Raw genomic sequence first — 12,266 nt, forward strand, 5'->3', positions numbered from 1 at the left:
AGTTGAATGTTGTAACCGTGTTCTTGCAAAACTGTATGATATGTGACAGTATATAATCAGATCATTGCAGTCCTAATATGTAGTGTCTTAGTATCTCAAATTAAATAAACCATGTATGAAAGGAAGTGTGGGCGTTGGTTGTACACGCAGCTCAGTCAGTGTGACGTAACTTCCACTGCGCAAAGGATTGTGGGTCAGAATGGCCAAAGAAGCATGCTGACATGCATACTGCGAAATATGACCGGATGTAGTAGAACATCCTGGTACTTTTGGCATACTGCATCTGACATACTATGTATTGGGACACACTAATTCTTTTTCTGGCATACTAAATAGTATGGTAGTATGGGTATTGGAACACAGGGCAGGTGTGCGCTAATGTAGTGCCGCCATTTTGTCATAGAACTCGCCAACACCTGGGGAAAGCTAGCTTGACACTTTTTACTGACACTTTTCAGGGCTGTCTCATGTGTCACAAACCTGGAGGGCTATCTGAGGGAAGTCCCCAGGTGCTTAAATTGCTTATTGAAGAAATATTAAAAAATGTAAACTAACCGTGGGGCAAATAAAATTGTCAGCATCACTTATGAAAAGTTGAAACAGAAGTTGTATGCAGGTGCGAGGTGGAGGTGTTCTTCTTCACATTAGAGCAGTGTACTGCAGATCTGGACCCGCAGTTCTAGACCCCTTGTATTTCGCGACAGCGCCCTCTATTTCATTGGAAGCCAACATACTATTACAACTATTGAATATGGCCGACGACGATCCAAGTGTGAGTATTGAATGTGAATCATATTATTTGTTTAAACTATTTTGTTGACTTGAATTAGAGAGCGAATTTCATGTTTTACAGTGATACGTTTAAAATGATATGACTGTCTTTACCACGATAGTCTGAAAGGCACGTCAAATATGGGTTAAAGTAGTAGGTAATAGTTTAGCTTGTTAGCAATGAACTGTTTGACCTGCACATTTTGTTTCATGAAACCGAAGCGCGATGACGAATAATTTTAGCATGTGCTTTAAATTAAACATGAATAAATGATTAAAGCAATGAAGTGGATGATATGAGAAAAACGTGTATAGGCTTACGTTTTCATACAAGCATGAAACTGTTTACATATTGGCAATTAGTGTACTTTATGCTAAAAGTTAATTTTGTATTCATGTTTATCATGTAATACACCTACACACGTTTTTCCTTTATTATTCATAATATTATATATCACGTGTGTTTATATCACTACATTGATATTACTCTATAGCATATATTTAGAGATTTTGTGGATAGAAATTAAGCTCATCCAGCGCAGATGATCAGAAATGTATTTTTGTCTATTATTAGGTTTTGGCCTTGTTTATGTGTGTAAAACGGTTGAAAAATCTTAACTTTGAATAATTAGGGACTCTCTTTTTAAGGTGCACATAACAATCCAGAAAGGGGAAACCACAGTGAAGTGGAGGAGTTTTGTGGAGGATCGAAAGGCAGATGAGGAAGGAAGGGGCACTATTGTTAATATGTCGATATAATAATGTATTTGCTATCCTCCAGATTCTTCAATATTTCAGTGTAGACTGTGATAGGCATTTAATTTTTTTTAAGTGTTTCTGTTTTCAATTTTGTGATATGTTTGATTTCTTTTTTTTCTCTGCAGATCTCCCTGATGTGTGATGTAACCACTGCACACAATAAAACATTTCAAACCATTTCAGTATTTCACAGCCTTTGTTTCAAATTCCCACAACAAAAGTGAGCACTGGACACCCAAGACCAGACATTTCTTATTATATGTTGTAGCGGGTTTGATCAATGCCGTGCAAGTTTTTGGCGTGCTAGTCAGAGCAGTCTGATGAATATTAAGAAATAAAGAACTAAAATAGTTGGATCAAACCATACAGAACAACCAGCAAACAATAATGATGCAGAACAGCACCCAGGCATAAATCAACAATTAAATCTTGGTATTTTTATTCGGGTGTAATAAAATTTTAAAATTGTAAATTGTAATAAAGCATTAAAAGTCCAACTTCTTTCAAACAGTGGTGTTTGGGTGAGATGCTGATTTAGTTGCAGTTATACAGCCGTCCAGTAGGGGACGAAAAACAAGGGGTCTAGAACTGCGGGTCCAGAACTGCAGATCTGAATCTGCAGTCTCCGGGTCTGCAGAGACATACTATTGGGGGCTGTTGCTGTGGGGCTGATTCAATAGTAACAACGTTTATTTGCCCTTAGGACTCAATATTTAACTTGCCATAAAGTACTTCTTTCTTTTCTCTATTAGAATTGTCACAGACCTGACATCTGATATATCGTCACCCCAATAACCTTGTGCCTGTGGCAGGAGGTCAAGTGTCCCAGAGATGCTGGAACTGATGCTGGTGTTGATCAAACTTCAAGTGTTGCTTAAATTACTCATGTTGCTCATTAAACTTGACTCTGAATTGTTCACAACATCCGTCACAGCCATGACTCACTGTGTGAATAACTGGGCAGTTCATACACTATAAAAGGAGAGATATTGTGCCCAATAAAGTGGAAACGTTAGGTGTATAAACACCTAGAAAAGATGATGATACATAGTGCCCTGGAGTTTTAAGCAATCCTGGTTTACTGAGAAATTAGCAATTATGTTTTATACAAATTATAGGAAAGATTCAGCGTCTAAAGTTCACCTGCCTTCATGGTATTCAGAATACATTATACATGGTGTATGCAGATGATTTACAGGGCAATATATATATATATATATATATATATATATACATATATTTATTATTATCTAAAATAGAGGTCATGACAGAAAAAATGGGCCAACTTCTACATTTTGGGACATTTTAGGACTTAGGACAGCCTGCAACTTTAAGTCTCTTTCCATTAACCCTTTGAAACCTGGAGCAACATCACTTTGCTTGTGCTGCTTTCAGAAGCCTTTCGCAAGTATATAATCCTTTAAGCCTTGAGCAAATTGGTGTGATTTCCTGCAAAAAACATGGGGAAAATGTCAACGGGCAATTTAAGAAATGTTCAACACATTGCAAAATAATATCAGATTTAATTAATTTAATTAAAATTATTTTTAAAAGATAGAGAAAACAGAAAAAAGCTAGGGAAAACCTATATCTATAATAATTATCATTAATGTATATTTAAAATTATATTACAGAATTATTCTAATTTTTAAGCTCTTTTTCCAGGGCATTTCCTTGTTTTTTGTTTGTTTGTTTTTAACTTTCTTTTCTTTTTCCATACTTTTTCATTAGTTTTCTTGTTTTTATGCAGGTGCATAGAAGGACACATAAATAGGGACACACTTTGAACACTTATGGTACATTTCTTACACATTTCAGTTCACCCTTTGAAACCTGAGGCGACATCACTTTTCTTGTGCTGCTTTCAGATGCCTTTCGCAAGTATTTAAACCTTTGCAATCTGAATAAACAGGTGTGATTTCTTTCAGAAACATGAAAAAACGGGCAATGACCAACTTGTTAAGAAATGTCCCAAAAATTGCAAAAAAAATAATATATTTTGAAAATTATTTTAGAAAATAGGGAAAAGGGAAAAAAAGCTAAAAAACTATATTTATAATTATTACATTTTTTTGTTGCAGAATTATTAGATTTTCAAGCACCATTTCCATTTCCCTTTTGTTTGTTTTTAACTTTATTCCTTTTTCTTTTCTTTCTTTTTTCTTTTTTAAACAATTTTTAAATTAATTTCTTTTGTTGCTCATTTCCTTCTTCCCATGTTTTTGAAAGAATCTGCTCAGGTTTCAAGGATTAATAAAGACCATTCCTATCAAACTAAATTTTCATATGTTCACCCTCTGTGCACACTTCTTGTTGTTACATTGAATAATGTAAATGAGGGGTCAGAGTCAGTCAGTTGCAACTCATGTTTATTCAGGAAACAAATCATACCTCCACAACACACCTTATTTTTGACCTGCCATCTCTGGGTTTTGATACAACAGTAAAAAAGAAAACAACATAAAAACAATAACAAAGGTTGTCAAACTAACATAAATACAACAAACCACCACTTGTGCCTGCCTCGGTGTGCCTGCCCCACCACTGCCAAAAAAGTAAAAACGCCATCTCCTTCCCTCCCTCCCCTACAGCGGGACAGCGACAAAATAAAAAGCTTCCCTTACCGCACCGCAATCCTCTGCCTTATCAGAAAACAGCAGAGACATAAAAAAAAGAGCTCGTAGGCCCCCCAACACAATCAGATCCAGAGTGTTTCAGGCAAACTAACTTGGGCCCATAGTTATATTCAGGCTGATGTTGAATTGGTCAGGGCTGTGTTAGAGGGCTATGTTGGGATGGCAAGGGAATGATGGTCTTCCTCTTGTCCTGAATTGAGAGCCCGGTTTGTCAGGAATGAAAAAGTAAAGCAAGAGGTGAAGTGCTGTTATCTGAAAGCAGGTGTTTGTTACTTATCCATTTAAATTGCATCTGGTTTTCTTTGTTGCAAAGCTCTTCATTACAAGTTACGGTTGAGCTACAAGAGACAGTTGTGTGTATTTGTACTTCTTGTGAACAGGGTGTTTTTTTTTTTAATCTTTTTTTTTTTCCTCCGTTTTCCTTCTCAAGATGGTTTCAGAATGACGGGAGCAGCCAATGAGCTAGAAGCAAATGCAAAGGACGGTTTGTTACAATGATCTTTTGTTTTTATACAGCCATGATGGAGTGCAGGAAATAAAACTCACATAAACCTTTTAAGGGATAAAGAATTGTAAAAACCCTTCCTAAATGTTCTATTCTTTTGTCTTCACAAAATCTTCTCTTAAGCAGACGTGTCTATCGTCTTTTTTAACATCAATAATTACTCAATCAGTACATCATGGGGATGGTATTCATCAAGCTTCTCAGAGGAAGGGGACAAAAGGATCATGGATCACGTCACCCATCGTATTGTGGCCCATGCAGCTCCACGTCCAACGGCACTCCTGCTCTGAGTCTTGATAAACACCTTTTTACTTGGTCCATTAAACCCAAACAAGCTGCAACAACATCATTCACAAAGCTACATTACATCTACTGTATATACAATGCCACCTAGAGCTAATCAATGGTACTGCATGATAAGACATGGCTAATGTGGGATCTAGTGTCGTGTTAGGTTGACTATGGAGAAAACAGGCTACTGAAAAGGGGGTGACATTGAAAGCCAAACAGGATGAAAGAACCATAGCATCATTCTGAGAGACGCAGTATCCGTTTTCCTTTGAGAACAGTTTGTTTTCTTTTTTTGTTGCATGTGATAGTACGATTACCAAAGCACCAAGTGAACAGGTTTTCACTGTTTAAGGTGTATTCTACACTAAAGGCTGGTCGTGTGTTGTGCTCTGGTGGTACCTTTATCTTTTAGTAGCATTCCCAAACCATTTTAATCCAAATTCCTCAGGAAAAGGGATACAGTTCTCATCTGAGCAGGGTAGCATTGTGACAGGTAAGGCATGAGGATTCAGTGTTTTGCTCTTTTAACTTTTTAACTAATCATGGTCCTCTGCATCTGCTCCTCCCCCCCCTCCCTCCCTCCCCATTCCCCCTCCCTCCCACCCTCGATCCTGCACTCTGGCTGCTGTCGTTTTCTGGATGCGTCCCCTTGTGTTTCTGCTGTTTAGCTGAGGGATGTGATGTTGGAACGGCCACCAGGGGGCACTACAATACGCCGGCCGGCAGGCCTGATGGGGATGTCATCTGGGGTGGGGGGACCTGGACGGAGGGAGAAGGGAGAAAGATAAAGCAAGTTGCATGGAAAAAGAGCAAAGAGCACGTAGGCAGTCAGAGAGAAGAAGAGGAGAGGAAAGAAAGAGATAGCCAAACTGAAAACCAGAGCAGAGAGGGAATTAAAGACGTATATTTAACAGACTGTGGTTAAGAGTGTACTCACGCTGCTTTGAGGAGAAATCAATGCAAAGAAAATGTGTTAAAATGGTCTCAGATGTAGGAGTATAATTTAAGATTCAAATAAATGCTGCAAATCAGATTTGCACAATGACTAGAAATAGAGAAAAGAGATTTCCATTTACACATTTTTATGACATTAGCTTAAACTTTAAGTATTAATATCTCCACTTGCATGCTAATTACTTAATGATGCAGTGCACAGCTCTTTATGTGTGAGCTCTCAAGATGACAGTTTCATTGCAAATTAAGTGCAAATTTAATGATAGCATAACAGCCACATGCATAAAAGCCTCTAAATTTGGATATAGTGTTGATGTGGTTTAGCTTTACTTTAAAGGAATACTTCACCTACACAATAACCCTTTGTATATCAGTTAGTCATGCTGTGTTACCTTTAATTCATCAAGAAAACTCTGTTTTTCTCACATGCCTCTGCAGAGGTAGACAAATCCATTGTTTGGGGACCACATTTAACAGCTTAACATCTATTTGCAAGCTCTCACACAACTCCACCCGGTGGTATGCTCAGTACTTCCCAAACATATGCATTTTTGCTTAAACCTTACTATTTAAAACGGAACTCACGGTGAAACATATCTATCTCTGTTCAAAGCCAAACTCCAAAACTAAGATTCTTCGGTAAAAACACATGTTTGGGAAGTACTGAGCATACCATCAGATAAAGGGGGCTCGGATTATATTGCCCAGGTTGTGTGGGAGTTTGTAAATAGATAATCTGATATAACTTTGCTGTTGTGAAACACGGTCACCATTCAATTATTAAATCATTGTTTGCTGTTTTCCGTGAAGGAATGTGAGAATAACAAAGTTTTCTCCACAGATTCAAGGTAACACGGCATGACTAATTATTTTATAAAGCGGCCATTTTGTTGGTGAAGTATACCAAAGTCACCCCAGCTCTTAAAACCAGACTTACTCTACACAAAATAGCTTTTATGGCATCATGGCACACAAATAATTGTTGTCATACGCTTAAATTATTACTCTTCAGGCAGTAGAGGGTTTTTCAAGACACATTATTATTGTCTATGATGTATGGTACGTGTCGCAGAGATGACAGGGGAATGCATATACCGTGTCCTGTGTGAGTGCGGCTGAAACATTAACAAAAGAAGCTACAGTTTGACATAAAGCGTGATGTTTCCAAAGGATGAGCCAGGGCGTCTGCTGTAACAAATTATCAGCGACTATATAAATGGAAAGGAGAATGATGTCAGACCATGATACACTGTATCTAAGCAAACAATTCTTCCCATCTAATCCCAGACAAGTAAATCAACTCTGCAGGTGGTGGCCCTGAAAGAACTAAAATAGACTGACTCATTCTGGGAGTACGCACACATACTGTACGCACACATACAGGAAAACACACATATCCATTACAAAGCCTGGGAAACCAGGAGCAGCCTTACTCCCCTCTAGATTCATGTACTCAAATGTGGAAATTCTTTCCAGCGGAGGTCACCATCTTTTTTCATCGATGAGGTATCACACATACGCTTGTAAAGACAGGTTACTCAATACAGCCAAAGGCTAAACACCATTCTCTGGACTCTCAAAATGAGTTATCCCTCATTAAAAATACTACAAGCTTTCACAAAGACAGCCGATACCACGGTGAGTACAGCCGTGTTCTGTCCAAAAGTTGTTGCTCTCACTGATTTATATGGACACATTGAGCACATTGTCAGTTCACAGGACAGAACGACTGGTTACAGTAATAGCCATGGTTGCTCTCTTTTATTATAAAACAGTGGAAACACTGACTATCTGGTTCGCAATTTTACCACGTGTACAAAGTTTCACTGTTTGGTAGCCTGACGAAAACAATTTCTCAGATTTCTCACATCTAAACTAATCCAGTGCTGACCTTACATATGGGCACAATCAGCCTGTCACTCAGTGGTTCTGCATAATGGAACAGATGTTAAATGTGAATACATGGTGTTGTGATCTCTCACATTAGATAGGCTTTTCTAATAGACCATGTCCAGATGCCTGGATGGAAATCTTGTACGCTGTGTGTTTCAGGCCTCGAGCCAAAATTCATATCCAGCGTGACTTACAGTAAGTTTGACTGTGGAAAACACTTAATTTCTGAATGTAGCTTGACATCACAAAGCGCCTGTAGTTACAGGTCACAGTGTCCTCAATGAGCAATGAAAACTATTCAATTAGAGTTGTGTGCAATACTGTGAGAGGGATTTAAAGGGTAACAACACCCATTTTCAACATTCATACATGTTATTCCTATGGTCTAAGACAATCCAAAAACTAGAGTGCTAAAACTCAAACTTGTGATGCCATAGGGTATAAAGTCTGGAGCTGTTCCACAGACAGTGAATTGGGAAAGATGTTCCAGATGACGCTGAGAGCACCCAGGGGACTCTTCTGAGTTTATGGTTACATTTTCTGTTTCAGAAGTGAGAACACTATAATCAAATAAAGCTCATTTGGTAGGGATGCCCCAGACTGAGAATTTTCCTAGTCAACCAATAGTCGTCATTTAGGGCCATTAGTGGACTAGTCACCTGCATGTTAACAATATTAATTTAATTGTTTAATTACACATTTTGGGCGGGGCATCACAACGGTTTGAGTTGAAGGTGTGAGAAAGAATAGTATCAGTAACATTGTTAACACTGTGCTACATTACAGAGAAATACAAAACCGTACTAATGAAGCTTCATTAATATAGGCCTATATTTTATCTACAAGTGCACGTCACACACTGAGCGAGCCGCCTGTTAATGACGCTGTGGGCTAATGGGCATGTAGCTACTTCCATGTTTCAGATGATACGTCATGTTTGTAGTCGACCAGTGAAGATGAGTTTACATATCAAACATTTCTCGCCTCCGCCCCTCACTCTCTCACAATGCTGCCGAAGCCCTGATCCACGCCTTCATTACATCCCGCCTTGACTACTGCAATAGCATCCTTTATGGCACAACCTCCAAACTCCTCAATAAACTCCAATATATCCAAAACTCTGCCGCCCGCCTCCTCACTCACACCCGCTCCCGCGACCACATCACCCCTGTCCTTCAGAACCTCCACTGGCTCCCTGTTCCACAACACATCCACTTCAAACTCCTCCTACTCACCCATAAAACTCTCCACAACCAGGCCCCCTCTTACCTCACAGACCTGCTCCACCCTTACACCCCTTCCTGCAGCCTCCGCTCTTCCAATGCCAACCTTCTCACCGTCCCCAAGACCAAGCACAGAACCTGGGGGACAGAGCCTTCTCCGTTGCTGCCCCCACCCTCTGGAACTCCCTCCCAAAACACATCCGTGACTGCACTGACCTCCCATCATTCAAATCACTACTCAAAACTTACCTGTTCCGTTCTGCTTTTAATGTTTAGCTAATTTTATTCATTTACTTATTTACTTGTTTTTTCACTCCCATTACTATTCCTCTTTGTCTTCGATGTCTTTGCTGAAAATTGGTGTTTTATTTGATGTGTTTGAACTGTCTCTGTAAAGTGACTTTGAGAACTTTGAAAAGCGCTTTTTAAATAAAATGTATTATTATTATTATTATTATTATTATTATTATATCACCTTGGGTTCGTCCTTCACCTTCTCAAAATAATCCCACACTTTGGATTTCCTGCCCGACATGTTATTAACTAGCCTGGGGAATAACCGCAGGAAATTACCAGCCCTGGAAATTAGGGGCCGTACACATGTGCGCTGCTCTTGTGCCTTTCTTGTGCCAGCTTTCAAGATCAAGGCGGCAGGTTGCGTCTGAGGTAGCCCTGCACTAATACTGTATTGATCAACTTTTCTCTATTTATCAGACTGAATATTTATGCAAGAAGGGAAATATATCTGTCAACTATGATTGGTTTGTGACGAGACTCCTGCCTGACTTCCTGTGTCTGTCCTTTCAAATTAAATTCCCACATGCTCCAGGTACAGGTTTTGATTTATTTCAAAGAAGTGCAGCTCCTAATAGAGTTCCACGTTTTTTTTGTTTTTTTTTCTGCAACAAAGCAACCAATGAAATCTTGCCGACTAATTACCTTTCTGGTCAACTAACCTTTGGTCAACTATTAGGGGGCAGCCCTATTACTTGGTATAAAAATTGGAAACAAACATTCTGTGGGTCAGGCTCCACAGAGCACCTCCACCAAACTAACTTCCCTATAACATCACAAGTTTGAAACTTACTTCTCTGGTTTCTGGCTCACAGAGTAAGTAGCTCATGTTCACAAATAATGACTGAACTTTTTCAAGCTTTTAAAATAACGCATTTGAATTCCTATTTAGTTGGTGTTCCTATTTAAAATACATTTTTAGAAATGAGTCATTAAAGAGAATGAATGTTCTGAGTTAGAAGGATGAAACCAATAACATGTAGTGCAAAATATGTTCCATGTGAACACAAGGTAAAAGAAGCCGTCATCAGAAAAGCACTCGGCTTCTATCTCGAACGTTAATTCATCTTTAAGAAATGTAAAATAGAGTTCACACCATAGATGAGTATGAGTCAAAAGTACAGTTTGTATGGTTTTAATTTGGGGTAATGTTGACTCCATGTCAAACCACACTAACGCAAAACAGCTAACTAGTTGTGAACATAAATTTAACTTACTGCTGTCAGCACTGTGACTTAATAAAACTTAAAGGAGCTAAAGTGGGCAACTTAATAACATGCATTAACAGACAAATTGCCATATAAACACAGTGTAAACCCTTTTACAAAGGAGCGTGATGTACTGCAGACAAACGCATGCCATACTGTGCACATCATTAAGTGTGAAACAGCATAATGAGATTATTAGGTTACTCTACAGGCTTGAGGCTTATTGCCAAGGGCTGTGAATGCATCATTCAGAGCAACAACATGCCTACAATCACATGACTGTTGTCCTTCGCAGCATGAAGTGGTAGCTGAGTTGAGATAAAAGGAGGGCGTGATGGTGTATCGACTGATGTACATGCATGTGTATTTGATGTTTCTGCATGCTGTATAAATCAATACAGACCATAAACAGATGAAAGAGGACTGGGTGATAGAAGGGTGGGGGGTTGAATAAAGAAGCTGGGCTCACCGCAGGGTGCAGGGTTACCTGCTAGACTAAATCCAGACTGGTGCAGGTTTCTGACAGGCTGTTTGGTGGGAGAGGTACGCGCCGAGGCCGAGGGGGTGCCACCACGGGACAGGGAGAATTCAGACACCGGGCCGTCGTACATTCCCCTGGGTACTGCCCTCAGCACCGCCAGCTACGGGACAAACAATAAGAGCAGAGATGGAGGTGGTGAGGTGAGAAATAAAGACGCAGGGATGGTTTAGAGCACAGAGAGACATTATGGTGTTTAGTATCAAAAAGGATTTAATCTAACCGAGTCCACACCTGTTTTGCATTATATGGTTGTTTGTGTCTGAATTATATATGCATTTTTCAGAGAGCCTCTTTCCTGCCGAGAACCAGTTCCAGATTTACACATCCACCCACAAACACAGACACACCAACACAAGTATGTGAAACCTTTCATAGACTAGAGCAGAAAAAAACAACATACAGTATTTGTATGTTTTCAAAGCAAACTGGAACTTTATGCTGGTGGTGAACAAGCCACTGTCTGTCTGCCTGTCTGTCTGCCTGTCTGTCTCTCAGTGCCGTGACTCAAGCAAACCTTGGAAGCTCCGTCAAGAGTTAAAAAGAGACATCTGTGAACGAGGAAAGCATAACAGTGACTGCTACCAAGATAAACAGCGCACTGTTACTACAGCTCCATGTTCTCATCAGCAGCCAGCTGCAAATTAGGAAATTGTTGAACAATGAGAATTTTTGGCCCAAAAGATAAGAAGGAGAGAGGGCAGACGGCAGGGTCTGCTTCGAGTTTACAGTGTTATAAATCAAATGGTTAAGTGGAGTTAACTCTTAATACTTAGGAGGAGAAAGGAATGTCATTTTTTATTTCTTTTTTTTTTCTGATGAGGTGCTGGACTGTGGGCCTAGATTAGAGATACTCAATTTACAGCTTGTGAGATTGAGTGGCCCCCAAACCATTTTTCTAATTCACAATGAAAATAAATTGACTCACACTGGGATTAGTTTTTATTTTAATATGTAAATTGCTTTGTTAAAGTGTATAAAACAACATAACAATAGAGCTTGTTTCTCAAAAAAAAAAAAAAGTCTGGGCTAGTATTCTCACATCCTAGAAACACCCCTGTGTATACCTGACCTGTGCAGGGTTGCTGCATCTGGCCCCTGGCCTCCTGTCATTTTGAAAAAGTGGCGCCTGGACAAAGCAAGTTAAGTATCCTCGGTCTGGATCTTTGTGTCGGTGGGCGCCACAAGTATGTC

The 12,266-nt window shown here is 39.4% G+C and overlaps 1 protein-coding gene across 4 annotated transcripts in view; it reads right to left on the minus strand.

The window, feature by feature from the left end:
* Nucleotides 1-5,616: 5,616 nt before the first annotated feature.
* dpysl3 (dihydropyrimidinase like 3) overlaps nt 5,617-12,266 on the minus strand; it is a 53,208-nt gene continuing 46,558 nt past the window's right edge. For 2 of the 4 annotated variants that reach the window (XM_033641958.2, XM_078172569.1), the window contains exons 13-14: nt 11,022-11,175; nt 5,617-5,721 (exon numbers count right to left, since the gene is read on the minus strand). In XM_033641958.2, coding sequence (XP_033497849.1) covers nt 5,627-5,721; nt 11,022-11,175 — 249 coding nt within the window. In that variant the 3' untranslated portion in view covers nt 5,617-5,626. Of the gene's footprint in view, nt 5,722-11,003; nt 11,176-12,266 lie in introns of all 4 variants that reach the window. The other 2 variants (XM_033641950.2, XM_033641966.2) reach the window with 1 other exon arrangement.

Source organism: Epinephelus lanceolatus, chromosome 11 (genome assembly GCF_041903045.1).
Source record: "Epinephelus lanceolatus isolate andai-2023 chromosome 11, ASM4190304v1, whole genome shotgun sequence".
Classification (NCBI taxonomy): Eukaryota; Metazoa; Chordata; class Actinopteri; order Perciformes; family Serranidae; genus Epinephelus; species Epinephelus lanceolatus.